The sequence below is a fragment of the Lontra canadensis genome, unplaced genomic scaffold (assembly GCF_010015895.1).
Source record: "Lontra canadensis isolate GAN:19392208 unplaced genomic scaffold, GSC_riverotter_1.0 scaffold43, whole genome shotgun sequence".
NCBI classification, from domain to species: Eukaryota; Metazoa; Chordata; class Mammalia; order Carnivora; family Mustelidae; genus Lontra; species Lontra canadensis.
Genome location: NW_022631037.1, coordinates 11,773,985 through 11,798,275, shown reverse-complemented (window position 1 = coordinate 11,798,275; position 24,291 = coordinate 11,773,985). Strand labels below are relative to the sequence as shown.

Genomic DNA, 24,291 nt, shown 5'->3' with positions numbered 1-24,291 from the left:
GTCGCCGGACCCCTGGGTTCGGGAGAGCAGAGGAGCCCCGACGGTTGGGGAGGTTTTGTTCAGGAGGTGATGGAGCTGGGCGAGGCCTCCGGGGAGGTGCACGTCGACTGGTCGGAGGCGTCTCCAGTCGCCTCTCTGGGACAGCCCGGAGGGGCTGGGGGCATCCGGCCTCCCTCCCGCTCGCGCTTCTTCTGCTTCATGCGCCGGTTCTGGAACCAAATCTTGACCTGCGTCTCGTTGAGCTCCAGGGTGGCGGCGATCTCCACCCTCCGGGCGCGGCTCAGGTACTTGTTGAAGTGGAACTCCTTCTCCAGCTCGGTCAGCTGCCGCGTGGTGAAGTTGGTGCGGAGGCCGCCGGGCCCGCCCAGGCCCAGCTCGGACACCTTGGCTAGGGGCGGGGCGGGAGAAAGGGCCGCGTCAGCTCTCTCGCCCCTCTCCCCTGCCCCTCTCCTCCTCCCGGGCCAGCTCTGCACCCCCAATGTCTGTCCAACTTAGCTCTCAACGTGCCCTTGGATCGCCAGACACCCCCAAGGTGACCTCCAAATTCAGACGGACCTCCCCGTCGCTTCCGTCCCCCACCCGGCACGGGGTGCAGAGTCCACGTTGGGCACAGAGATGAGGAAGCAGGGGTGTGTGCAGACTTCCCTCAGGGTAGCCGGGCACTCCCTGGGTGGGAAAAGCCCTGCTGACCTGAGACGGGGGCGAAGTGCTCTCACCTGCCCCCACCGGGGCGGCTCCACCTGTCCTACTAGCCCGGGCCCGGGGCACCCTCCTGTCTTTGAGCCCCGGAGAGGAGGTGACCACGCCTGACTCCTACCTGTCTTGGGGGGGTTCCTCTTAACCTTCATCCAGTCGAAGGTCCGGGCCGTGGGGGTGCTGGGTTCTGACGGGCAGGGCGATTCCTTGTCCTCCGAGAGGAGCTCAGCATAGGCCGTTGCAAAGCTCGCCGTCTGCTCGTTCCCGAAAGGGGGCTGCGGGGGAGGGTACGGCCCCGGGCCCGCTCCACCGGTTCCATAGCCGTCGGACAGGCCCCCTAGCTGGGCCCCATAGCTCGAAGGATGATAATAGCTTCCATCTCCTTCGGGTTGGCCCAGATGATAGTACTGAGAGGGCCCATAGCTGGGGCTGCAGGCCGCAGGGGCGTACCCCGAGGTCGCAGAGCTGGGGAAGGGCACCCCGAGCGCGGAAGGTGGCTGCGGGGTGGGATAGCCTGAGTTCTGCTGGAGCGCGGGGCTGGGGAGTCCCCCACCATAGCGGGTCTCGCCTGCGTAGCTGTCAACAGCCGGAGCCGAGCTGGGGGGGAAGGAGGTAGGGGCGCTGTGGGCGCTGTGGGCGCTGTAGGCGCTGGGTCCCCGGTTACAGAGTGGGTACTCTAAGAAGGAGTTCATCCTATTATAGTCCATGCGTGGAGGCCGCAGGAGGGTCGGCCCGTTTGGGGGAGACACCCTCTTGCCCTACAACCTTTCTGCAGTATGTCACAGCGCTGAAGCCTGCATCCATGGCCCCGCACATCTCGCTTGGGCCAGGGCTCCCCCAGGAAGGGGGTAGGGAGTGGGGGTGGAGGGGCGCATGTGATCTCTCCCAGGCCAATGGGCGCAGCGGGCCAGAGTTTGGCAGCCCCAGCGCCCATCCATCACCCCCCAAGCATTAGCATGACAAAGACACTTCAATCACCCGCAGCCCATCCATCTGAGAGCGACGTGGAAGCGTCAAAAACATCTTTCTTCAAAGACTTTTGGAAAGAAGGGACCAGAGGGAGAGGGGGTAAAAGTTAGAGGAATATGCAAGACTTTCCTCCCCTCCCAACCCCCAAGGCCTTCAATAGGCTCCTGGGTTATTAGATTTGGACAAATTCAACCCAGCTGCCCCTCACTCTTCCCACCCCCAAAGGAGCTTCCCCCCCCACCCCAAGGCTGTAGACTGGGAGGTGGGGAATCCAACCTCCTTACTTTGCCCAAAACTCCCACCCTTGGTCTGTTTTTCCCAATTTATCTTGGGGTGATGGGCTAGGACATTGGGGGAAGGTGTGTTATCTCGGGCCAAATGGATAACTGTGAAGGAAGAGGGTGCAAAACACCCAAGGGTGGGCCAGGGTCTAGAGTCTAGAGGAAGAATTCATTAACGGAGGGGTGGGAAATGCATCTCAGGGAGCAAGGCAGTACGGCAGAAATGTGGAGAGGAGGATGAGAAACGCCCCATTTCTCTCTCCAGCTCTCCACATAAACGCTCTCTCCTCATTCACACATCCATTTCTCTCCCTCAGCCTCGCTGTATATTCTCTGTCTCAATCCATCTCTCCATTCGTCTGTCTCTCTCCATATTTATATTCGCTCCCTACCTATCCATCACCTCAGCTCTCCATGTATTTATCCTCTCTCTAGCCATCCAGAGCTGTAGCTGGCTCGCTCACTCAGACGCAAATAACTCCTTGTATCTCTCCAGAGAGCCACAACGGGCACCGAGCTGGGTTATGTTTACAGGCAAAGAAGAGGGAGATCTTATTCTCTTTCTCAAGTGTGTAAAACTAGTGGAGCTAACTCTAGGAAGCGAACTGAGGGTTCTTGGAGGGAAGGGGTTGGGGGATGGGGTGAGGGGGTGACAGGCACTAAGGAGGGCACTTGATTTAATGAGCACTGGGTGTTGTAAACAACTGATGAATCACTAAATTCTGAAACCAAGAATATACTGCATGTTAACTAAATGGAATTTAAATTTAAAAATTTTTAAGTAAAAAAATAAGTAAAACTAGTGGAGTCCCTGTATTCCCCTGGCTGCCTCTTACCCCTTTCTCCCTCACCACCTTCCATCTCTTTCCCCTACTCTCTCCACCCCCCCCCAAAAAAATCCTAAGCCTCAAATTCATAAACCCAATACCAGTTGTGTCTTCAAGATTGGTCAAATTTTCAACGAACTTTCTAGAATAAATTAAGGGAGCTTGCTTGGAGAATGGGAGAATCCGGTTAGAGGTCCTAAGGTTCAGGAGTGGAGCCTCACCCCTCTCTGCCCTGTGTGTTTGTTGAGTTAGGGTTGGGGAAAGGGGCGGGGAACAGGAAGTGCGTCCTTCTCTCTCTTCAGACCTGGATGGGGCTGGAAGAGCAGCTCTTAGGTAGAGCCCATTGAGTCTCCTCCTCCAGACTCTGAGGACAAGAGCTTGGCGCAATCCAACACCCACGCTCATTTGTAACCTGTCAGGGTGTCTGCCTGACTGGAGGCCTGGGGCCGGGGCTAGGGCAAGTCCAGGAGGGCAAGAGTTCAGGGAGGGATCTCTGTAAACAACTGAACTCAGGAGACGAAGGGAAGCAAGCAGGTGGGACAGGTCCCCGAGAAGGACTCTCAAAGCTTCTCAGGATTCCCCACCCCCTACAAGGGCATAGTGAGTCCTCCTCCTTTGCAAAAACCCCAAAGCCACACACCCCTACTCCCTGTGTCTCTCCCTATTTCTGTTTCCCATTTCCCCGTCATTTTGCCTATCCTTTAGAGTCACTTCTCCGGCTTTCCATCTTTATTACGAAAATCACACAGCCTTTCTCTTCTGTTAATAACAGCGAGCCTAGCTTAGCCCCCCAACTATCAAAGCTTTTCCCAGGCCCCTCGCCCCTTTCCCTCCCCACCAGTACTCTGCTTGGGACCAGAACAAGTTGGTGGGGGAAGGGGGGCCAGCTGGTAACTTCTTTAAGGGAGATGCAATGGGGGAGGGGGAGAGAATGTTCACTGCCAAAGGGATGAGGGCAGACAAAGGGAAGGAGAGTTGAGATAGGGGTAGGGCCGGCCTGCAGAGGCATTGAAGAGAAAAGGAACATGGAGGTGAGAAAAAGCGTATTTCTTTCTAGTTCCCCTTTTGGGGTTTTTAGATGTTTCTAACTTTTTCCTCTCACTTTAAGATATTTTCCATGGAGGCTTTTGGAGAAGAAGAATTTATTTAGGGTTAGGGATTCTCTTCTAGCCCCAAATCTGACGAAGGCCCGTGTCTGACCTGACTGTGCTGTCTCTCAGAGACTTGAGATTTCCTCACTGTCTACCCTTCCCTCAACCCAGAGAGAACCCACTTGCCTCCTCCCTTGCTTTTCCAATTAAGGCAGCAATTTGAGTTCTAAATGAAGAAGTGGGGGTGTCTGGGTGGCTCAGTGGTTTAGGCCTCTGCCTTCGGCTCAGGTCATGATCTCGGGGTCCTGGGATGGAGCCCCGCATCTGGCTCTCTGCTCAGCAGGGAGCCTGCTTCCTCCTCTCTCTCTCTCTCTCTCTCTCTCTCTGCCTGCCTCTCTGTCTACTTGTGATCTCTGTCAAATAAATAAATAAAGTCTTTAAAAATAAATAAATAAATGAAGAAGCGAATTCCAAGCCAGTTTGTTTGTCTGTTTTTAGAGGGGGGAGGGGCAAAGGGAGAGGGAAAGAAAGAGAATCTTAAGCAGGCACTACTACCTGTGTGGAGCCTGACTCAGGGCTCGACCTCACAACCCCGATACCATGACCTGAGCTGAAATCAAGAGTCAGATGCTTAACCAACTGAGCCCCCCAGGCGCCCTGTAAACTAGTATAATGAAAGAACAGAAATCTGCTTGGGAGTTGGGGAAATGTGTTCTCCCTAGTCACAGCTGAAGTCACCAATAGTCGATTATTAATGACAAAGATGCAAAGGGTTGGGGGAAAAGTGTCTTAAGGATATTGTTGATTACAGGAATAGTTTTAGCCTTGGCTCTCCAAAGTCACTATAATCCCTAATGCATCCCTGAGTCTTGCTCCCTTCCCTTGTGTAGCAGAAAGATTAAAACTTCCCCCAAGGAGTGCCTGGGGGGCTCAGTGGGTTAAAGCCTCTGCCTTCGGCTCAGGCCATGATCTCGGGGTCCTGGGATGGAGCCCCACCTCAGGCTCTCTGCTCAGCAGGGAGCCTGCTTCCTCCTCCTCTCTCTCTCTCTCTCTGCCTGCCTCTCTGCCTACTTGTAATCTCTGTCGATCAAATAAATAAATAAATAAATAATCTTAAAAACAAAAACAAAAACAAAAAACTTCCCCCAAATTCCTGTTGGCTCCCCCAGCCCCAGCAGAAATGACTGGCGAAGAAAAGTAACTTGGTTCTCTACCTTCCCAAGTAACTTCCTCCTTATACAAGAGACTTCACCAGCCTCTGGAGGAGGGAGTCTTTGAAGCCTGGATTCCTTGCTAAATCCACAGCTGAGTACAAAACAAAACTAAACAAACAAACAAGACAGAAGTAATCCACAGCTGGAGTAACCTATGGGCTACAGCATTTTCTGGATGACCAGATTAAGTTCACCAGAGAAAGTCTGGCTGTAGCCAACACCAAGTGGAATAATGATTTCCTCTTTTCTAGAATCTATTTAGACATGGAAGAGAGCAAGGGCACCATAGGCAGGTTTAGAACTGAAATGATCTTCGAGAGGTGCTCGCCCTTATCACACCGAGACTGGGGATATGTTAGAAGTTTATACCTGATTCTGGTGTTTTTGTGGAGGAAGCTGCTTTTCTGGGGTTTGGGGGAGGTGGGTAGCATGAGTAATCTGTACTGTTCTTCCATAACATCCTCAAGAGTCTCTCTGCCCGTTCTCCCCAGCCCAATTCTTGAGGCCCAAGGCCAAGCCCAAGATCAAAGTTTGGAACTTAAGAATTAAAAGGGCATTCAGGGTTGTAATTTTTTCTCTATAAGAGATGGCTATCGGGGTGCCTGGGTGGCTCAGTGGGTTAAAGCCTTTGCCTTAGGCTCAGGTCATGATCCCAGGGTCCTGGGATCGAACCCCACATCTGGCTCTCTGCTCAGCAGGGAGCCTGCTTCCTCCTCTCTCTCTGCCTGCCTCTCTGCCTACTTGTGATCTCTCTCTGTTAAATAAATAAATAAAGTGTTTGGGGGGAAAAAAAGAGATGGCTATCGGAGGAGAGGATGGCATCTGAATTCAGTGGTGTTTCTTTTAATACAGGCGGATTAAATTGTCACAAATCTGGTTGAGAACCATGGACTATGGGCAGTACATATTATAAGGGGAAGATTACTAGTGTGGGGGCCAGAATACTTGGATTTAAATCCTTGCTTGGCCATTTCTTAGCATTATGGCTCTGGATGAGTTTCCTCATCTTTCTGAGTCTCGACCTCAGAGAAGAAGAATGGTGTTTTGTTTTTTTTAAAGATTTTATTTATTTATTTGACAGACAGAGATCACAATTAGGCAGAGAGTCAGGCAGAGAGAGAGGAGGAAGCAGGCTCCCCGCGGAGCAGAGAGAGCCCAGGACCCTGGGATCATGACGGACCCTGAGATCATGACCTGAGCTGAAGGCAGAGGCTTTAACCCACTGAGCCACCCAGTCACCCCAGAAGAATGGCTTTAATTTTACTTACTTCACTGCATTGTTAGTAGGATTAAAGCAAACATGAAAATATAAACAGTGGAGAACTCTATAAATGCCTGATGTTAATATTATATACACATTCTGAAATAGTATGAGTCAGTCTTCTGTTTTTTAATATAACTGGCATATTAAAATATGGAAATATGTGACAGGAAAATAGCATATGTGCTTCATTTTCATGTAACATATCACCATATATTATACAATATGTATTTTGTCACATGCAAATTTCATTGAGAATTAAGAAGTTTGTCTCTGTTTAAGCAAAGGATTTTCTTCTAAGCTGCAGAGTTCTTTGGCCTAATATTATAAGCCTAATATTATATAATCTGTGAGAACCCAAATGATTAAAATTGTAGCAGAAGGGTGAGGTTACATATTAGCAAGAACTTCCTGATCTTCCAAATATTTAGAAAAATTTTTCTTTTTATTTTTTTATTTTTAAAGATTTTATTTATTATTTATTTGACAGAGAGAGAGAGAGAGAGAGAGACACACAGTGAGAGAGGAAACACAGCAGGGGGAGTGGGAGAGGGAGAAGCAGGCTTCCCGCAGAACAGGGAACCCGATGTGGGACTCGATCCTAGGACCCTGGGATCATGACCTGAGCCGAAGGCAGACGCTTAACAACTGAGCCACCCAGGTGGCCTAGAAAAAATTTTCTAGGGAGGATGTGTTTCTCTCTTTCCTTGAGGAACTTAGCTTAGATATTGCCCTTCATGGGTGGGAGCAGGGGTTGAACCTGACTTCTGTGTTCTGGATAGATTTCATTTGGACTGAAAGGTAAGTCAGAGACTTGGAATCTTTCTAAGATGAAAGTTTAGAGTGGCATGAAGAGTTGAAATAAATTTCTACTCAGTTGGGTTTCTCCGAGTGTGTTAGTTGGGGCCAAGATATCCACTTTGGAAACTTTTTTTTTTTTTAGATTTTATTTATTTATTTGACAGAGAGGGAGGGACAGAACACAAGCAGGGGAAGCAGCAAGGCAAAGGGAGAAACAGACTCCCTGGTAAGCAAAGAGCCCGATAGGGGACTTGATCCAAGGACACTGGGATCCTGACCTGAGCCCAAGGCAGATGCTTAACTGACTGAGCCACCCAGGTGTCCCCACTTTAGAAACTTTACAGAACAATGATCAAGATGACTTTGTATCTGGAGCTGTCCAGACTGCAATTTTTCTGTGGTGCTTAGGAATTAGAGAAGGCTTTAGGAGGGCTCTTTTCACTGTTGACTCTCTTCTCAGGAGGAAGCAAGTTTGTTAGATCTCCTTCAGGCACTATATATCTGCTTCCCAGCTGAGTGTGAAGAGGGGCGATGGGGTGGGGACAGGAGGGCAGAGCTGAGCTGGAGAGCTCAAAGGAGGATTTGGGCCACACCAGCCACAGCAGGTAGAGGGGGATGGCATGGGGGCTAGAGGCCACTCTTTTTGGACCGAGGACATGTATTTGACGAGAGCACTTTCAAGATGTACAGGAGGGCCACGGAATGCTTGTCAGAAACTTAGAGGAAAGGTGGGCAGGGAAATTCATCAGGGCTGTTCAGGGAGACCCAGAATTTGTACACCCCAGCAACCAGCCAAAACTTGACTTAAAGGGACTTTCAAGGTTCTAATACACTCTGTCAAAACAGTTTGGTGACAATTTTTGTACAAAATGTCCTACTGGGGTGTGTGTGTGTGTTTAAGATTTTATTTATTTATTTGACACAGAGAGACAGCACAAGTAGGCAGAGACAAAGCAGCAAGCAGAGAGAGGGAGAAACAGGGAGTCCGATGCGGGGCTCCATCCAGGACCCTGGGATCATAACCTGAGCCGAAGCAGATGCCCAACCGACTGAGCCACCCAGGCACCCCATCCTACTGTTTCTGACACAAGAGGAAACATAACCGGGGCACCTGGGTGGCTCAGTGGGTTAAGCCTCTGCCTTCGGCTCAGGTCATGATCTCAGGGTCCTGGGATCAAGCCCCGCATCATCGCATCATCGGGCTCTCTGCTCAGCAGGGAACCTGCTTCCCCCTCTCTCTCTGCCTGCCTCTCTGCCTACTTGTGATCTCTGTCTGTCAAATAAATAAATAAAATCTTAAAAAAAAAAAAGAGGAAACATAACCAAATGTTGGGGAAGGTGAAAGAGATGAAAGTCAAAGGAAAACTTGGTTAGGACACTTCCGAATACTCATGTCTATTGATACTTGGCACATTTCACTACACCCAAGCCTCCTTTGTTGAGAAGATTTCTTTCCCTGCTAGTTTAAATAACGATTGGGGGCATGATTGTTGGTATAAAGATGTAAATTAAAATGTGTTAAAATGGCTCTACCAGATATTTGGGAGGTGGGTTGTTGTCAAACATCAAAAGCCACCACCTCCATTTAAAAGCCCATGACACCAGCCATAATAAATATTGAATACTTTGTAAAGACTTAACAAATATCCTTTGGGCATTTATTGATGCAGAGGATATTAGAGGCATTAGTCCTTCCATTTGTTTTACAGATGGAGAAACTGAGGTCCAGAAGGGGAAGGTACTTGCCCCGTCCTGAGTTGAAAATTTTTTTTTAATGACTCCAGGTTATCATGATGGCAAATAATTTCCCAATCTAATGGTCCTTTGCTTTCACCGTAATATTAATGAGCCATTCTTCTTAAAAGATGACGCATCAAGAGCAGGGCGGACTGACCAGCAGCTTTTGGGACTGCACAGAAACCGTCTCACTCCAATCACAGCCAATTTATAACCAGTCTGTGCTGCAGACCACTCGTACTTGGTCCTGACCCTAGAGGAGCCCTGCCCCAATGGGATAAGTTGAGTGCAGCTGCCTGGCACCACTATCAGCTTACCATCAGGCGGGGCAAGGGAGGGTGTCTGCTGCGGAATCTGGGAACCCCTTCCTCTTCTCCTTCCTTCTCCAAAGCCAGCTGGGAAAACTCAGGCTAAAGAGTTTGGCCCCAGAGATGAAACAAGGAAAAGGAGCTGATTTGGAACACAGGCATTCCCAGTGCCAGTCCTTTATGAATCCCAAATTGCCGGGCATTCCTTTGATTTTGAAATTCCATGGGGAGATTGAAAACAGGAGTCCTTTCCTTTTGGAAATGCATTGTCTCTTTGTTCTGCTGTGGTGGCATCAGAGATGGTGAGTTTTGTGAATATGGAAAAGGAGGGATTGAAAGATTCCTGTGCTGCCTGTAAGAAGAGTTCCAACTCCTCTCTAATAATCAACCAAGGAAAATGCTGGAAATGCTCCTGATTCTCTGGATTCATTGCTTCCCATCCTCAGGATACAAAAAGTACCTAGATCTGAACAGGTAGATTGAGCTTTTGGCTGGACCCTCCTGGCCCTCTACTCACTTTGGCAGGGAGGAGTCAGGTCTGGTGCAGCCTCAGGCAGGAGCTGAGATTCCCTGTCCTTTGGGCCACTGGTTTGAGTTGGGGAGGACTGGAAGGGAGCAGCCAGGTTAAGCAGCTCAAAAATTCTTAAGCACAGGAGGAAGGCAGGAAGCAAGGTGGCACTATGGTCTAGTAGGGCTGCTCAAACTCTAATGTGCATATAAATTACTTGGTGATGGGCTAAATTGAGATTTTGATCTAGTAGACTTGGAGTAGGGCCTAAGAGTCTGCATTTCTAACTAGCTTACAGGGAGTGCTGCTGCTGCTGGTCCATGGAGCAGCAAGCCTCTTAGAGAAAGGAAGCCTCACAGGCCCCAGAATGTTGCAGATCAAGCCATGATCCCAGGGTGTGAATTCTCTCCAGCAGAGCAGATCCTGTATTTTTGGCATTGATGAAGGGTGCTTTCCTTTTGACCAAAGAAAGCTGGAAGGTGGGCAATTAGCAAGATCCTTCTGGTAGTCTTGATCTTTGTAACAACCTGCTATAGCTGAAAGAGCATTTTTAATTAGACCAAATTATCTAGTTTGGCTGTCCATAGAAATCAAAGCCCCAGCTGAAATGTCTGTTTCATTTTGTTGGTGTAGAGATGGCTATGTGCTGTGATTTTTAAGATGTTAAGCGCTGCCTATGGGCATATTTTATAGAGAAATAAACACACAGCCCAGTGAGATGTATAGTGTGGTTTTAATATATTGTATATTTGCTTATTTATGGAGAAAATAAATACACAAGCCAATAAGCTGTGTATTATTACTTTAATATATTGAATTTATTTCATACCTATATATTTTATGAGGGAAAATAAACTAATAAGATACACGATATTATTATAATAACACATCTAATTGTTCTATGTTAATTTATTTATGAAAGAAATAAGTGCAACTTAACATGACTTAAGATTATTTAATGCAGGAGATGAATTCTATATTAAGACAGTTTAAGGAATTAAATTCCAACTGAATAAGATGTGTGCACTTCCCACACTAAGGAACCAGTTAAAAAAATATGGGAGCGCCTGTCTAGTCCTATATGTCATGACCTATGTTGGCTTACGGCTTTTCGTGACAGTTGTTGCCTCTCGGTGCCTGGTACTCCAAGTCCCCGTCCTGCTGGTTCAGGGGAAAGTCTGGGAGGCCCAGGAAACAAACTGCTTTCTGAGAATGGCAGCATCTGCTGGGGAGGTAACCCTGCGGTGTCTGTTTCTGAGCCAGAGAAATATTAAGTAAACCTAAGGAGGATGGATGGCTTTCCAGGGCCCTTTAAATCTCCGCGTTCCCCGGAACAAACCAGGAGGCAGATGGTGGAGATCGATCCTCGGCTTCCCGCTTTGCCGGGTTTGCAAGGAGCCGGGCAGGGTGCGGTGAGGGAGAGCAGACCGTGGTGAGATGGCAGATGAAGTTGTTGGTAAGACAGGCGGGCCTGCATTTGGAGCGAGCTCCGGCCAAGCTTCAGATCCCAGCGCGAGGCACCCAAAGTCAGACCCGGCGAGGCCGACCCGGGCCTGCACGCTCAGCCCCCGCCCTGCGCGCCCGCCCCGCGCGGCCTCCGCGTCCACCTCGCGGCCTCATCCTCCGCCGGCGGCATTTGTCTAAATAAAACAGAAACGAAAAGGAGGCTCCCTGGCTCTTGCTCCTCCGTGGCGTCTGGAAGGTCCGGAAAGAAGACGGCGCGCGCGGGGACCGAAGCCTCCCGAAGCGGCTGTCATGGCGGCCACCGTCTCTTCCCTCGCCCTCCCTGCAGTCCGGCCCCAGCGCCATTTTGAGCATCTGCCTTGCTGCCCAGTCGCCCTCCCGCTCTCCTCGCTCCTCCTACCCGCCCCCGCAGGCCAAGCGCCTCCCGACTCAGGCCGGGCCTCCCCGGGCTCGCGGCCCCGCCGCTCCGCCGCCGCCCTCCCTACCCCGAAGCCCCGTGGTGGCCGCCCTGGTGCGCGGCCCGCTTCGCGCTTCACCCGGCCTTTCCCGCCCACTTGGAACCTGCTTCCCGAGAAAACCCCCGACCCCCGCTCGATGCCGCGGCCCGGCCCATGTCCCCCCGGCCTCGAGTCCCAGGCTTCCTGCGTTCGGGGAAAAAAGCCTTTCGACCCCGCTTGGGGCACTGAAGCGAGGAACCCGGGAAACCCGAAACCCCTCCAAATTTGGCTAAACCTCTGCGCCCTCTCCCACGACCCCAAAGCCCGTCCCCGAGGCCTTCTCCCGGCACCCTCGTCTGAACCTTCTCCCGTCACCCGCCCACCTTTATTTCTAAGAAGAGGTCCCAGAACCCCAGCGCGGGGCCAAAGGCCATCCGTTAGAGGGTGTCGAGGTGACAGAGCTTCCAGCAAGCCCCCCACCCCCCACCCCGCCCCGCCAACTCCTCCGGAGCTGCGGGCCGCGCGGAGAAGCCGTGGCCAAATAGGGTTACTTTTGTACCACCCGGACTTAGCGGCCCAGGGTCAGGCAAGCCGAGCGCGAGGGAGTGACAGCAGGCCTAGTGGGGGGATGCAGGGAAAGGGACTGGGTCCCAACACAAACACTCATTGTCGTATTATAAAGACATTTATTTAATCTATGAAAATAATGTACAATAAATACTTTCCCCTTTTCCTATTATTAAAGAGTTTTAATAAATAATCTACGGTCTAAAACTTAAAAAAAAGAGAGAGAGGAAAACAAGTTCCTCTAGTTCTTTTTTTAAGAAAGCCCCCCTAGAGTTTAATTCCTGAGATTTCGTTGGAAGGAGTCTACCAAACGGAATTTTCCGGTGTGATTTTTCAAAAGACGCCCGAGTGCCCAGTATTTTCGAGAGAAAGGAAAGGAAATGGATTAAACGCTAATTCTGTAATACCTGAATTTTAGCAAAACACATTTTAAAAAAAAAGTCTCAAGGACTTGGGGGTTGGGGGGTCCTCGGGTTTTCCCGCAGACAGCGGAGGGGACGGGGTCGAAGGGCCCGGGAAGAGAAACAGGTTAGGGGAATTGCAGGTCGATGGCACAGAGGGTGCTGGTGAAGAAGTCCAGCTCCTCCTCGGAAAAGGGAACGGGGCTGTCGAGCGAGCCCTGCAGGCTGGGGGAGAGGCCTCCGGAGAGCTGGAGGCAGGAGTCGGCCGCGAAGAAGTTGAGGTCAGGCAAGAAAGGCGAATCCTGCCGCTCCGGGAAGGCATCCTCCGGCAACGGCTCGGGCTCCAGCCGGGCGGCCGCGCGCGGACCGCCCCCCACGTGAGCGGTCAAAGGCTGCGGGCCCTGGGCGCCCGGGGGGACCGGCGTGACCTCGGGCGGGCGAGAGCAGGCTTCCCGCGCGGCTCGCGAGGCGGAGGGGCGGCCGGGGCTGGCCACAGGCTCTTCGGCTGGCTCGCCGCCGTCTTCCGGGGCGCCCGGGCCGGCCGGCTCCCCATCGGACGGCTCTCGGTGCTGCGTCTGCCGCTTGTGCTTCATGCGTCGGTTCTGGAACCACACTTTGACCTGCCTCTCCGTGAGGTCCAGCAGGGCCGCGATCTCGACGCGGCGCGGCCGGCACAGGTACTTGTTAAAGTGGAATTCCTTCTCCAGCTCCAGCAGTTGCGTGTTGGTGTACGCGGTGCGCAGCCTGCGCGCCCCGCTGCCGGCGGCCTCCGGCAGTCCCGGGCCATCTGCAGGGAAAGCGGGCTGGGCGTCAGAGCGGGCCGTGTCCCCGGCCCCAGCTCACTCGGCTGAAGTGAAGACCACCCGATCCGCCAAAAAAACCAGTATCAGCAGTACCCTCCCTCCTTCCCGCCTATCGAAGCGGTTCACTCCCACGGCGTTGCTGTTCTTTCCTGTCCCCCTCCCGCCGGCAGCCCCGGCCCGGGTCAGGGCAAAGCATTCGGAGAGCCCCCCACGGGCCACGCAAGGGGTAGGGAGAGGCTCCCTTTTGCCCCCCAAACCTCAGAGCATCCCTCCTGAGTCCTTGGAGTAGACCCCTCAATTGGGCACGTTGGAGCTCAACCCAGAGAGAACGTTCCTTAAAAAAGATTGTTCCTCACTTCTTCTCCTCCCTTGCTTTCAAAGCCCCCTCTTTTGGAGCCAGGGGAATTGGGGCCGAATCTTTTCTTGCCCTCAGATTAAACAACCCAGCAACACCACTTTCATTCCTCCACACAGATAAAGGTGAAAACCTCAATCAAATCCTTTTCTTCTAGCAGAGAAAAAGCTCTTCCCCAACCAGCTTCCAAAAATCTGCTATAGTGGGGGGGGGGATTGCTGGCAGCGGCCAGGCCTGAACCCCAGCAGCGTATCGCTCCCTCATCCCTGGAATCGACCCGTCAAGGATCCCCAACAGGCTCGACACCTTTTCTACCTCCCCCATCGCTTTCTCCCCCTCTCTTCCAGCTGCCCCTCACCCCACCCCTACCCCGCTAACCGACCTGCTGGCGATCCGACCCCGGAGGCCAAAACGGAGGAGGTGGCCGGGGGAGACGAGGCGGATTGGCTAGGTTTCTTGGCGGATTTCTTCTCTTTCATCCAAGGGAACTCAGGGACCAAGGGGGCGGCGGGGAGCGGCGGCGGCGGCAGAGCGGGCCCATCTTCGGCTCGCTTTTGGCTGCCGGGTCTCTGAAGGGTGGAGGCGCCGGGCTGGAGGCTGGGGAAGGTTTGCTCCAAAGGAGGAGGAGGAGGAATTAATGTCGACTCCTTGATTGATGAAGTTTGAAATGTCTCCAAGACAGCGGGGAAGGAAGTCAGACACTCCGCGAGCGATGGCTGGCTGTTTATAAACCCAATCTCCCTCTCAAATTCAAAATTCATGGCTTTCAATGGTGGGGGAGGGGGCCTTCTGGGGGGGGCGTCAGGAGGGAGGATCGGAAGGGACCCCCCCTCTTGCCCCCCCCAGGTTTATGTGATGGAGCGATTTTGGGAGGGGGAGATTTCGCTCTTTCTCTTTCTCTCTCCCTCTCTCTCTTTTTTTTTTTAAATTTTGGGCCTTTATAATTGTATATTGCTGATAAATACAAGCGTATGGGGACTCTCTCTATTAAACCCAGGACTCCGGCGAAATTGCAGGGAATTCATGGTCACGGGACTGGCCTCGGCCAATCGCTCGCCTGGGCCTGGTGGAAAACAGAGAGCATTATTTGCTTTAATTGATTCAAAAACTCTAGAGGACCACGACCTGGACACTGTGAGCCCCAAGTCCTACACTCCCCTCCCCAAAGCCTCCCTTTCTCCAGAAAGGCTAGAGGAACCTTTCTCTCATCCCCTACAGAGGATGGGAGGTTCCAAAAGCTGGGAAACAAGACAATCTAAGGGAGAAATCTTCCTCTTTTCTAAATACTTGTAATATAGAATACATAATAGACTACATTAATGCTTTCTTTAAAATGCCAGCAGTGTTTTCTTCCCTACCCTTCCCCCATTAAAAGGGGGGGGGAAGGAAAAAAACAAAAGAAAGCAAGCTGAGGATCTCATGTGGGAGGAAGAGGTGGTAGAAGAGGCTTCCATCCTTTGGGGAAGGTCAGTGTTACGGTGCAATAAGGAAGAGAAGAGATTTACAATCACCAGCACAACATCCCATCCCCATCCCAACGCCCAAAAGCCACAGATAAATCTTGGAAAATCGACAGGCACTCGCAGGCTGACACCGAGGAGTGAGACAGACAATGAGGGGCCCTTTTGGACCTCTGGCCACCATAGCTGTGTGGTCTCAGGTCCCTCTTCTCCCCAGTGTTTGCAGCACTGCCCCTGCCCCTATGTCTACCTGTCTTCCTCACGAGGAGTCATCGTCTCACTCTTTTTGATACCCCACAACAGACAGGGTCTAAGGTGCCTGTGCCCCCATTGGAGCCTCAAGTCTGTCTCTGCACCCATATCCAGGGACATGAACAAGAACGGAGGGAGTCTGATTTAACTTAGAGCACTCTAACTCAGGTCAGTGTTTGGGGGGAGGATTTCCGTCCTGGGACAAAGAGTATCCCCCATCCCGTTTTTTTGCCAGCGTGCTAGTTTAAAAACAATAATAGTAATCCCTGGCAAGAAAGAATTCCCTGAACATGGAGAGGGTGAAAACAATGAATAAGGAGATGATTTTCCATTTCTGGCCCCCGAGGGAGTTTTTTTTTTTAATTTATTTTGAGGGGATCAAGATACTCTGAACTTTAGGGAGTGCTGTAATTTACTGGAGAGAGGGGACACAAAACTCGGGGCCCCAAGCAATTGGTGGGAAACTAGATCTCAAAGCAGAAAATGAAAAGTCGATCTGGGGGAAGATTTTTAAATAAGTGGGTCAGAGGGACCGAGAGGAGATGAGGCGATCAATCTTAGCCCCCTGACAGCTCCCTCCGATGGCATCAAAGAATTTGGCTCTTTGGGAAAGCAGAGGGAACAGCCGAAATTCCACATCCCTTTAAAAGGCCTGGGGGTGGGGGGGGGAATAGCAAAAGAGAAAGGTGATTCTGGGAGAGCGGGGAAACAGATGGGAAATGGGGACAGAGGGAAGGACGCTGAGTTGGGTGGAAAGTTTGTCTGGAGAACTCCCACGGCTCGGGCCTCCCCTCCCCCTCCTCCTCTCCGCTGCCGGGCAAGGAGGAGAAGGCTGGTTAGCAGAGAAATGGCAACTCAGCCGGGAGCTGGAACTAGAAACTTTCTGTCAATGTAACAGCCGCGTGGGTGGCGGTGAGTATTCATCCGCGTGGGTGGCGGTGAGTATTTAAAAAGGACAGAGAAGGACAGAGGAGAGCCAGGAGGAAGAAAGGGGATATGTAGGTGGGGGCTGCAGGGACAGGGGGTGGCCGGCTCTGGACGGTTCAGAACCGAGAGCGCTGCTCTGCACTGGGCAAACTGGCCAGAGACCGTTGTGTCCCACTCCAGTCCAAACAAGATCGTTGTTGTTGTTGTTGTTGTTGTTGTTGTGTCCTTTGGGAGTGTGGATGGGGGTGGGGGCGGGGGGGAGGGGCACAGAAGAATCCGAGTAGAAGTTGTCTGGAAGTTGTGCAGTGAGGCCTGAAAGAGGGTTCTCCCTCTGGCCACCCCCCCCCCCACCTTGAGAAGCTGTGGAAGTTTCTTCCACAGCCTCTCCAGCTGGCTGCAGGATGGAACGCTTCTCTGGGCATCCACTCCGGCCCAGGCTGTCCCTGCAGGAAATACGGCTCTCTTTAACCCTGCTGACAGATTTTACGGCCAGATTAGAGAAGAGCAGAAAAGCTGGGTGTTAAAAGGGGCCAAGAGAGCCCTCATTCCCAGAGACACTGCTTGCCGCCTCCTGTGGTGCGGTGAATCTTAGAGCACAGAGATCCCCCCCCCCACGACTTTGGCTGCTTAGCTAGGGCCCGGTATCTCACAGAAAGAAGGGTAGAGGACACCAAGCCAAGTGGGCCCTTATTTTTCCTTTGCAATTCCAGCTTCAAGCCAAAGCTCTGCTTTTCAAACTCAAACTAAATAAATCCCTTCTCTTGGCCTGCTTCTCTCCAGCCAGATAAATAATCAATCCCCTCCACCCCCAGAGCCAAACATGGCGCTTCATGTAGTTACATCATTCAGAAAATGTTATTCAGGGAAGAGGAAGAGGGAAAGACGGAAAGAGAGAAAAACCCTTGAGCGTTATTTGATCCCAATCAAACTTTGCACGCTCTTATGCCTTTAAATTATAGCCTGACCCGATGCTAAATTGCTTGCTGCTTGGATGAGCCGAGTCCAGTTAAAATCCTACTTGGTGGGGGGAGGGGGAGGGTGTAGAATTCAGGTTGCTTTTTTTTATTGTTATTTATTGTTGCATAAAGACTGTAATTACTAACCTTGGACTGCCAGGATGCAACATAAAAATGAAAATCAGCCCTCGCTTTAAGGCTGAGGGCCTGGAACGATTCTCACTGACACTATCCCCCCCCATCAGTACCACCAAATATATGCTCCTAATTAAGCAATGCGGGCGCATCGCTTACAATTAGAATTATGCAACTCTTCAGCGCAGCCATCGCTTCTCTTTCAACGAATTAGCTCCATATTTCAGCCGCCCTGTCTCTTCGCTCTTATCGGCTCTGGCGACGCGGCGGTGACATTTCATCTTTGACAGACCCTCTCTATCCTCGCTCCAATGTGATAAAACTTTTATGAAACCACGACTAAGAAATGAAGTTTTCCCAAGGATCGTGGAAACGGAGCTGCACATTAGCCTGGGGACCATTTTATTTACGCTGGGATCCAAGCGCTTGTTCCATCCTCCTCCTCCTCCTCTCCCCTTTCCTTGGCAGGAGAAATCATCGGTGCCTCCTCTCCCTCCACCCTGAGTTTTATTTAGTGATTTAATTTCACTTTAGTTGTAAGGTTTGACCTGAGAAGTCTAGGCCTCAGATTTTTTTTTTTAATCATTTTCCTTTGTTTTCATTTTAGACCCAATGGTGGTTGGGCTCCGGGTCACGTGACGACTTCTTTGTAGCTCCGGAAGAGAACTGTGAAGTTTAGGTTGCTTGGAAGAAGCAGTAAACGGCCAGATTTTGTTATTGTTGCTGTTGTTGTGTAAGGGGTGGCCAGGAAGTTGTGGCCAAAGGAGCAAGAAGACGAAAGGTCAATGAGAAAAACTGAGAAGCAAGTAAGCCAAACAAAAAGGCCCAAAGAGAGTACCCAAGAGTCCTCATCCCCTACCTCCAAAGCACCCCCCACCCCTGCCCCCTCCCCAGCAACTTGTTACTTAAATCTTAGCTAAAGAAGTTGGCAGAACGTTCCAGGCCTGAGGCATGGTAAGGGAGGGGATAGGGACCTGAGCCCTGGGTACAAAAGCCAGTATAGGGTCTCAGTGTCCTCCTTTCCTTGGAGAAAATGTGGCAGTCAGCAGCCTTGCTCTGCTATCTAAATTGGACCACCAGGACAAGATAAAATTGTTAACAGAAAGTTTATTCAAGAATTGTTTGACAGACAACCCTTTCAAGTAAGGAAAAAAGTAACTACAGAAGAACAAAGAAAGTTCCAAGAGGGAATTAACTCTAATTCTACAAATTCAGGACTATACAGTGACAATAGGAGCTGAGTTCATGCCTTTTAGAACTAATTACAATTGCTCATAAGTACGAGTTTAACATAAATCTACAGCTCTTTTCTAGAGTACAATAACTAAAATAGCTGGTTTTACATGACAGGAAACACAATGTCCTTTATAACAAGTAAATACTAAAAAAGTACAGTTTTTCATTTTTCCCTCATATAAATACATAATGTAGGGGGGATAAATAATACAAAAAAGAAAATATTTTAACAAGCTATAACCAATAAATATATATGAAAATGTTCACTAGAACACACTTTTTGAGCGATGCTGGATTCCTGCAGGCCCAGGCATCTCTCACAGTTGTTTTTATATCCATTAAAATGTAAACTCTAAGTGCAACAAAAGTGTCCTGTCAGGGGGTTGGGCAAGGCATACAGGCCCAGCTGCAGCCCCTGCCTGGGACAGACAGTTTGTTAAAATATACCCTGTTTTCACGTTAAGTCAAGAGAGCAACAGAAGAAAAGAAAAGTGTAGAACCTCGTGTCGCCGATTGCTTTCTGTGGAGAGAGGGGGATGGTCCTGGAGCTGAGATGGGAGGCCACAGAATGGGCAAACCTTTTAGTCCTGACACCTTGCCTGCTCTGACCTCCCAGTTTCCATAAAAGAAAAAAATATATATTTATAATATAGACAGCTCCGACTTTCAGGATCTCTCACCATCCCTGAGCCCTCTGAAAACTGTAATAGATGGGGGCGGGGTAGGGATATTAATGTCCTAAAGCAGAAACTATGGGGCTAAAAATGGAGGGAATACCCAATAAACCTCAAATAGTTGGGAAGAAACTTGAGGCTTCATGGAAGTGGGAGGGGAGCGTGCTTTGTGCCCTTGGTTTTGAAATGAGCTTTTTGTTTTTTAAAAGGAGAATTGGAAGGGGGGAAAAATCAAGATTTGGAGAAATTAACCACAGAGATGGAAGGTAAGTTGGTTGGTTGGTGATGGCCTAGCCATCTTGTCTGTTGTTTGTTTGTTTTAATGTGCTTCTCTACCTTGCTTCCCTATGTCCTCTTCCTCCACCCCACTCGGAAGCGTAGAATCCCAACTGGGTATTGCTGGAGGCCTAGGGTTGATGGGGTCATCTCATCTCCACAATCCGCTGTGGATTGCTCTCCAACGGGTTGGCAGGCAGATGGAACAGGGACTGGAGGACCTTAAAATGTAACTTCTCAGGCCAGGGGAAGGGAAAGGAGCTGCAGGCCTGGCCTTCCCAGGAAGCGTGGCTATTACCTCCTGGCTTTCTCCGTCAGACCTCCAGGATGCCCTCCCGGAGCCCGGCGGCCCCGCGCCCCTTCTGGCTCTCATTTACCCCATGGCCTCTCCCCTCCGCCCTCCCTCTCCCATCACAGGTGTGTTAATTTGGGCGCTTCTTGGATTCTACCCTGAGGAGGAGGCGCATGGTGAGAGGAGAGGTCTGTGTAGGTAGGGTGGGGATCGCAGGGTCCGTGGTGCTGGTTGGGGGCCATAGGGGGCGCCCCATTGTAGTCCAGGTTCCCCGAGGGGTGGTGGGAAAGGTGGTTGAGGCCGTAGAGGGAGGGGCCGGCAGGGGGCGGCAGCGGATCCGCGTAGCCGCCCCCGCCCACGTACACCGGGCTGCTCTGCATGGTGGGCGTCCCGTAGGCGCCCCCATTGGCTTGGAGGACATGAGGCTCGTAATCGGGCGCCGGGGTCGGGGGGTACTTCTGCGGGGCGCCGCAGCCTTTGAGAGGGGGCTGGTAGTTGGAGGGCAGCGCGTAGGCATTCTGGTGGGCTTTGCCGAAGGCGGGCGGGGACGGGCTCTCGTAGCTGGGGGTCATGGAATGTAAGGCGTTCATGAAGCCGGCCGTGGACTGCATGGGCTGCGGGGGGCTGCCGGCGGGGGAGGGGCCCCCGGACGACGAGGCCAGGCCCTTGGCCTTCTGGTCCTTCTTGTACTTCATGCGCCGGTTCTGGAACCAGATCTTGATCTGCCGCTCGCTGAGGTTCAGCAGGTTGGCCATCTCCACGCGGCGCGGCCGGCACAGGTAGCGGTTGAAGTGGAACTCCTTCTCCAGCTCCACCAGCTGCGCGCTCGTGTACGCCGTCCGCGCGCGCTTGGACGCCGCCGACCCCGGGGGGCTCTTGTCCCCTCCCCCGCCGCCGCCGCCGCCGCCCCCGCCGCCGCCACTGCCGCCGCCGCCGCCGCCGCAGCCCTCCGCTGGATCCGAGGGGGAGGGGTGGGAAGGGGACAAAATGAAATAAAAGATAATTACTGAACACGCCGAAATTGAATGCATGGTTTCTTAATAAATCCAGGCCTGGACTCGGAGCCCCCGCCGCCCTCCCCTTCTCGTCCCCGCCTCCTCCTCACCACCACCCCCCCCAACGCCCGTCGCATTAGCGGACACTCTATAATAGTGGCATTTATTAAGAGACCTGTTCTCCTCTTGCTGCCCCAGCTTATGAAAATTTGATCATGTCACGCAGACAGAGCCGCATGGCCATTTATTTAGAGCTGGATTTTCGCGCGCACGCTTTCTCCCCCCAATCCCAATTCCAGGTTCTGGGAAGACCCCCCACCTCCCATCCTCCCACCCCTACACTTCCTGCTGGGTCCTATGGACAAGGTGGGCGGCCAAGGAGAACCCCTGGGGTAATCTGGACACTCAGGGGGCAGGGCGCGGAAGCGCGGCTCGAAGAGGCTGCTTTGCCTGGGGGCCTGCACCCCAGGCCGCCGGAGCGCTTGTGATTAATACCCACAGTAATCATACTTAATAATAATCAATCGTTGACGACTCTGCGTCTGCTGGCGGGTCTCGTGGCTCTGCGGCCTTGCGAAGGGCTGTGGCCGCGCGAACACCTGGCCTTCTAGAGCGCTCGGCAGCTCAGGTGGAGGGCGGCTGGCGCGAGAGGGTGCTGGCGGGGTCAGGGGTCGTCAGGGGGAGGAGGGTGGGTACGGGCAAAGCGCCGCAGCCGCCGCGACCTTACATTGTTCCCAGGCCGCCGCCCGGGCGCCTAGGGGCTGGGTGCTAGAATAACAGTGACATTCCTGGCCCGGACAAAAGCTGACGGCGAGGAAGGCAAAGAGCTGGTACCTGTGCTGGGGGAGCCGTTTTTCAGCTTGGACGTTTGCCTTGACTCTTTCATCCAGGGGAATATCTGTTTGGTGAGGGTGGAGTTGGAGCCGGGAACGCACTTGGGGGTGCCGCTTTTGCTGGGCCCGCCCCCATTACTGCTGTTGCTAGTGGTACTGGTAGGTGCGGCGCTGGGCGGGGGTGAGCCGGGCGGGGCGGGCAGGGGCTCGGGGGCCAGGCCGGGCCTCATGCAGCTGCCGTTGAGCTCCTTGCTCTTGGCATGCGGGGCGGCGTTGCCCAGGGACTGCAGCGAGCACGCTGAGCGCTGGTAGTCGCCCTCCAGGTGCGTGGCGGCCTGAAAGGGGGGTTGGGGGGGACCGTCGTAGCCGAAGCCATTGCTGCCAGGGTACGAGGAATAGCCTCCGAAGAGTGCTGCCGCGGCGTTGTCGTAGTAGGTGGCTTTCTGCATCGCTGGGCGAGGCCCGGGCAGTGGGTGGCAACTTGCAAGAGCCTGATACCCTCACGACCGGACATTGGCACCCGCGGGGGTCACGTGAGGCGCCGGACCCCCCCTCCCCTTTTTGCCCCCCTCCTCCCGAGTCCGTTGGGAGCGGCTGACCTGCGGGGCGAGAGAAGAGACACAAGGGGGAGAAGAGGACTGGGGCTCGAATCCATCTTAGGAGCTGAAAAGGGAACTGACATCAATAGGGTTTTTTTCTTCTCCCCCACCCCAACATCTTCAAAGCAGATGCTGAGGCCACTTTCCTGACCTGAAATGGATTTTTCTTATTTCTTATTTTAATTTTAAGGAAAAAGTCCACCAGTTGTTATTTCCACTTCTACTGCTTTGGGGACTGCCTAGGTACAATATCTTACTACCGCAAAGGCCATCGTTTCTCTCTCCTGCCTGCATGCTAGCCCCTGACCTCTTCTGCCTCCCTCTCCCAACCCTCCCACCCCAGCTCTGGGATAGGGTGGCTCAAGGGCGGGGGACTAGGAGACTCCAAAATAAAAGCATCACCAACACCCTCCTCTGAGCTGAGAGGCCTCCTGCCGCCTGTCTTTGCCTCCCTCCATGTCCATCTAGGTCTCTCACCCAAGCAGAGTCTAGCCTGGAGGAAGAAAAAAAAAAAAAAAAAACAAACCAAAGGATCTCTGGAAAGAGACAGGAAGGAGAAGCAAGTTGAGCAGGGAACCTTCTCCTGTGAGGAGCCCTCTCGTTCTCCTCCCACCTCACGAAGACAACAGCCTGACCTAGAAACTTTCTGAAGATTTTTTAACCTCCAAAGCCAGCACAACCGAGCCTCCTCAGTGGCCCTGCGGCAGGTACCAGCACCTTCAGTCTGAGTCTCTCCTCAGCCAAGTCTGGGACCCAGTGGATAGCAGCCCCCATGGGGCCCCCAAATGGAGCAGGATTGTTTCCATTTCCCTGGCCCGCCTGATTGGTGCGGTGACCATTTGGCCCAAGTCTCTCCCGGCTCCATTTTTTTCCATCAGACCTAATTTTTTTCCCACCCTTTTCCTTGACAGTCTGTTTCCTTTGATTTCTCCAAAAGAAGAAAAGAAGAGAGAAACTGGATAACTGCATGACTTTTCTACCAAGAGATGCGAGAGTGCTTCCTGAATGAGAACACCTTTACCCAAGGCAAAAAAGAAAGTCAACAGGGCAATCAGAACAAAATTATTCTCTGGGTTGGAAACGGGGTACTTTGTTTACTGAAGTTTTCCAAGGTGAAAAAAAAAATCATTATTTTAACACAGACTTTTAAAACTGTGCAGAAAAAAAATAAAGCTCCAAGCTGTCATAGGATTTTGTGTATTTCTTCTAAAACTTCTGACTGCATTTTTTTCCTCCCTGCCTTCCCGCATCTCTCACTATCGCATTTCATAAAACCTCCAGAGTGACCCTGTCTTCTGACATGTGAGTTTGGACTCCTTAAATCTCATTCAGCCCAGCTGGTACTCCAAAGAAAACTAAAGATAGGAAAATAAAATAAAAGGAGTGCAGATGAAGGAAGTCCCTCCCCCACATAAATCCCCTTCTTAATGGCAGAGATTTACACTCAAAAGGGAGCCAGGGTAGCCCTGAGTTCCGATTGGTTTCTGGGAAGAATTTGTTTCTGGGAAATACACATGGGTCTGTCAAGCAGCAGGTCCTTCCAGGGAGAAGAACTGGAGTTCAATTGACCAGGCTGACCCAATCCCTTTATTATTATTACGATTAGTCTCTGATGATTTAACCAAAATTAGCTTCGGAGCAGCCCTGGATGAAGGGGGAATTAATTAACAGGTATCAGTTGAGTTTGTTATTAATAGATAGAGAAGAGAATGAAATAAAAACGTTGGAAGGGGTTGGCTGGCCGGGCCCTGGCTTTATTTAGTCTAAATGATTGTTACGGCAGTAATGATGATGATGATGATGATGATGGTGATAATAAAGCAATAATCTGACTAGATGCCTGGGGCCGAAATTCCTGTCGTTCCCCCTGCAATAAACCTGGAAACCATCGTAGGACAGAGGCCAGGCGAGTGTGGGAAGCGGAGAAGCCAGAGAC

General features: G+C 51.8%; 3 protein-coding genes and 2 long non-coding RNA genes across 12 annotated transcripts in view; 2 read left to right on the top strand and 3 right to left on the bottom strand.

Annotated features, from left to right (window-relative positions):
- Window positions 1-59: 59 nt before the first annotated feature.
- HOXB1 (homeobox B1) lies at window positions 60-1,403 on the bottom strand. Its single transcript, XM_032871775.1, has 2 exons — window positions 818-1,403; window positions 60-388 (listed from the first exon to the last, which is right to left on the bottom strand). Exons 1-2 carry the CDS (start codon window positions 1,401-1,403, stop codon window positions 60-62), a joined length of 915 nt encoding a protein of 304 aa, XP_032727666.1.
- Window positions 1,404-12,615: 11,212 nt separating this feature from the next.
- Window positions 12,616-14,703, bottom strand: HOXB2 (homeobox B2). The gene is made up of 2 exons (XM_032871366.1): window positions 14,103-14,703; window positions 12,616-13,349 (listed from the first exon to the last, which is right to left on the bottom strand). The coding sequence occupies exons 1-2, from the start codon at window positions 14,479-14,481 to the stop codon at window positions 12,691-12,693; spliced, it is 1,038 nt and encodes a 345-aa protein (XP_032727257.1). The 5' UTR covers window positions 14,482-14,703; the 3' UTR covers window positions 12,616-12,690.
- Window positions 14,704-15,739: 1,036 nt separating this feature from the next.
- On the top strand, window positions 15,740-22,855 carry LOC116875733. 4 transcript variants are annotated; one of them, XR_004384263.1, is made up of 5 exons: window positions 15,740-16,344; window positions 18,058-18,256; window positions 19,570-19,626; window positions 20,054-20,126; window positions 20,643-20,726. It is a non-coding gene; the product is annotated as an uncharacterized LOC116875733 (long non-coding RNA). The 4 variants fall into 4 exon arrangements; XR_004384264.1 differs by lacking the exons at window positions 20,054-20,126; window positions 20,643-20,726 and adding an exon at window positions 22,824-22,855 and having other exon boundaries at window positions 15,745-16,344; XR_004384265.1 differs by lacking the exon at window positions 20,054-20,126 and having other exon boundaries at window positions 15,745-16,344; window positions 20,643-20,754.
- HOXB3 (homeobox B3) overlaps window positions 18,538-24,291 on the bottom strand; it is a 41,814-nt gene continuing 36,060 nt past the window's right edge. For all 5 annotated transcript variants that reach the window (XM_032871362.1, XM_032871363.1, XM_032871361.1 and 2 more), the window contains 2 exons: window positions 21,758-22,355; window positions 18,538-20,880 (listed from right to left, as the gene is read on the bottom strand). In XM_032871362.1, the coding sequence (XP_032727253.1) occupies window positions 20,048-20,880; window positions 21,758-22,205 (1,281 nt within the window). In that variant the 5' untranslated portion in view covers window positions 22,206-22,355 and the 3' untranslated portion in view covers window positions 18,538-20,047. The remainder of the gene's footprint in view (window positions 20,881-21,757; window positions 22,356-24,291) is intronic.
- LOC116875734 lies at window positions 22,876-23,467 on the top strand. Its single transcript, XR_004384266.1, has 2 exons — window positions 22,876-23,062; window positions 23,267-23,467. It is a non-coding gene; the product is annotated as an uncharacterized LOC116875734 (long non-coding RNA).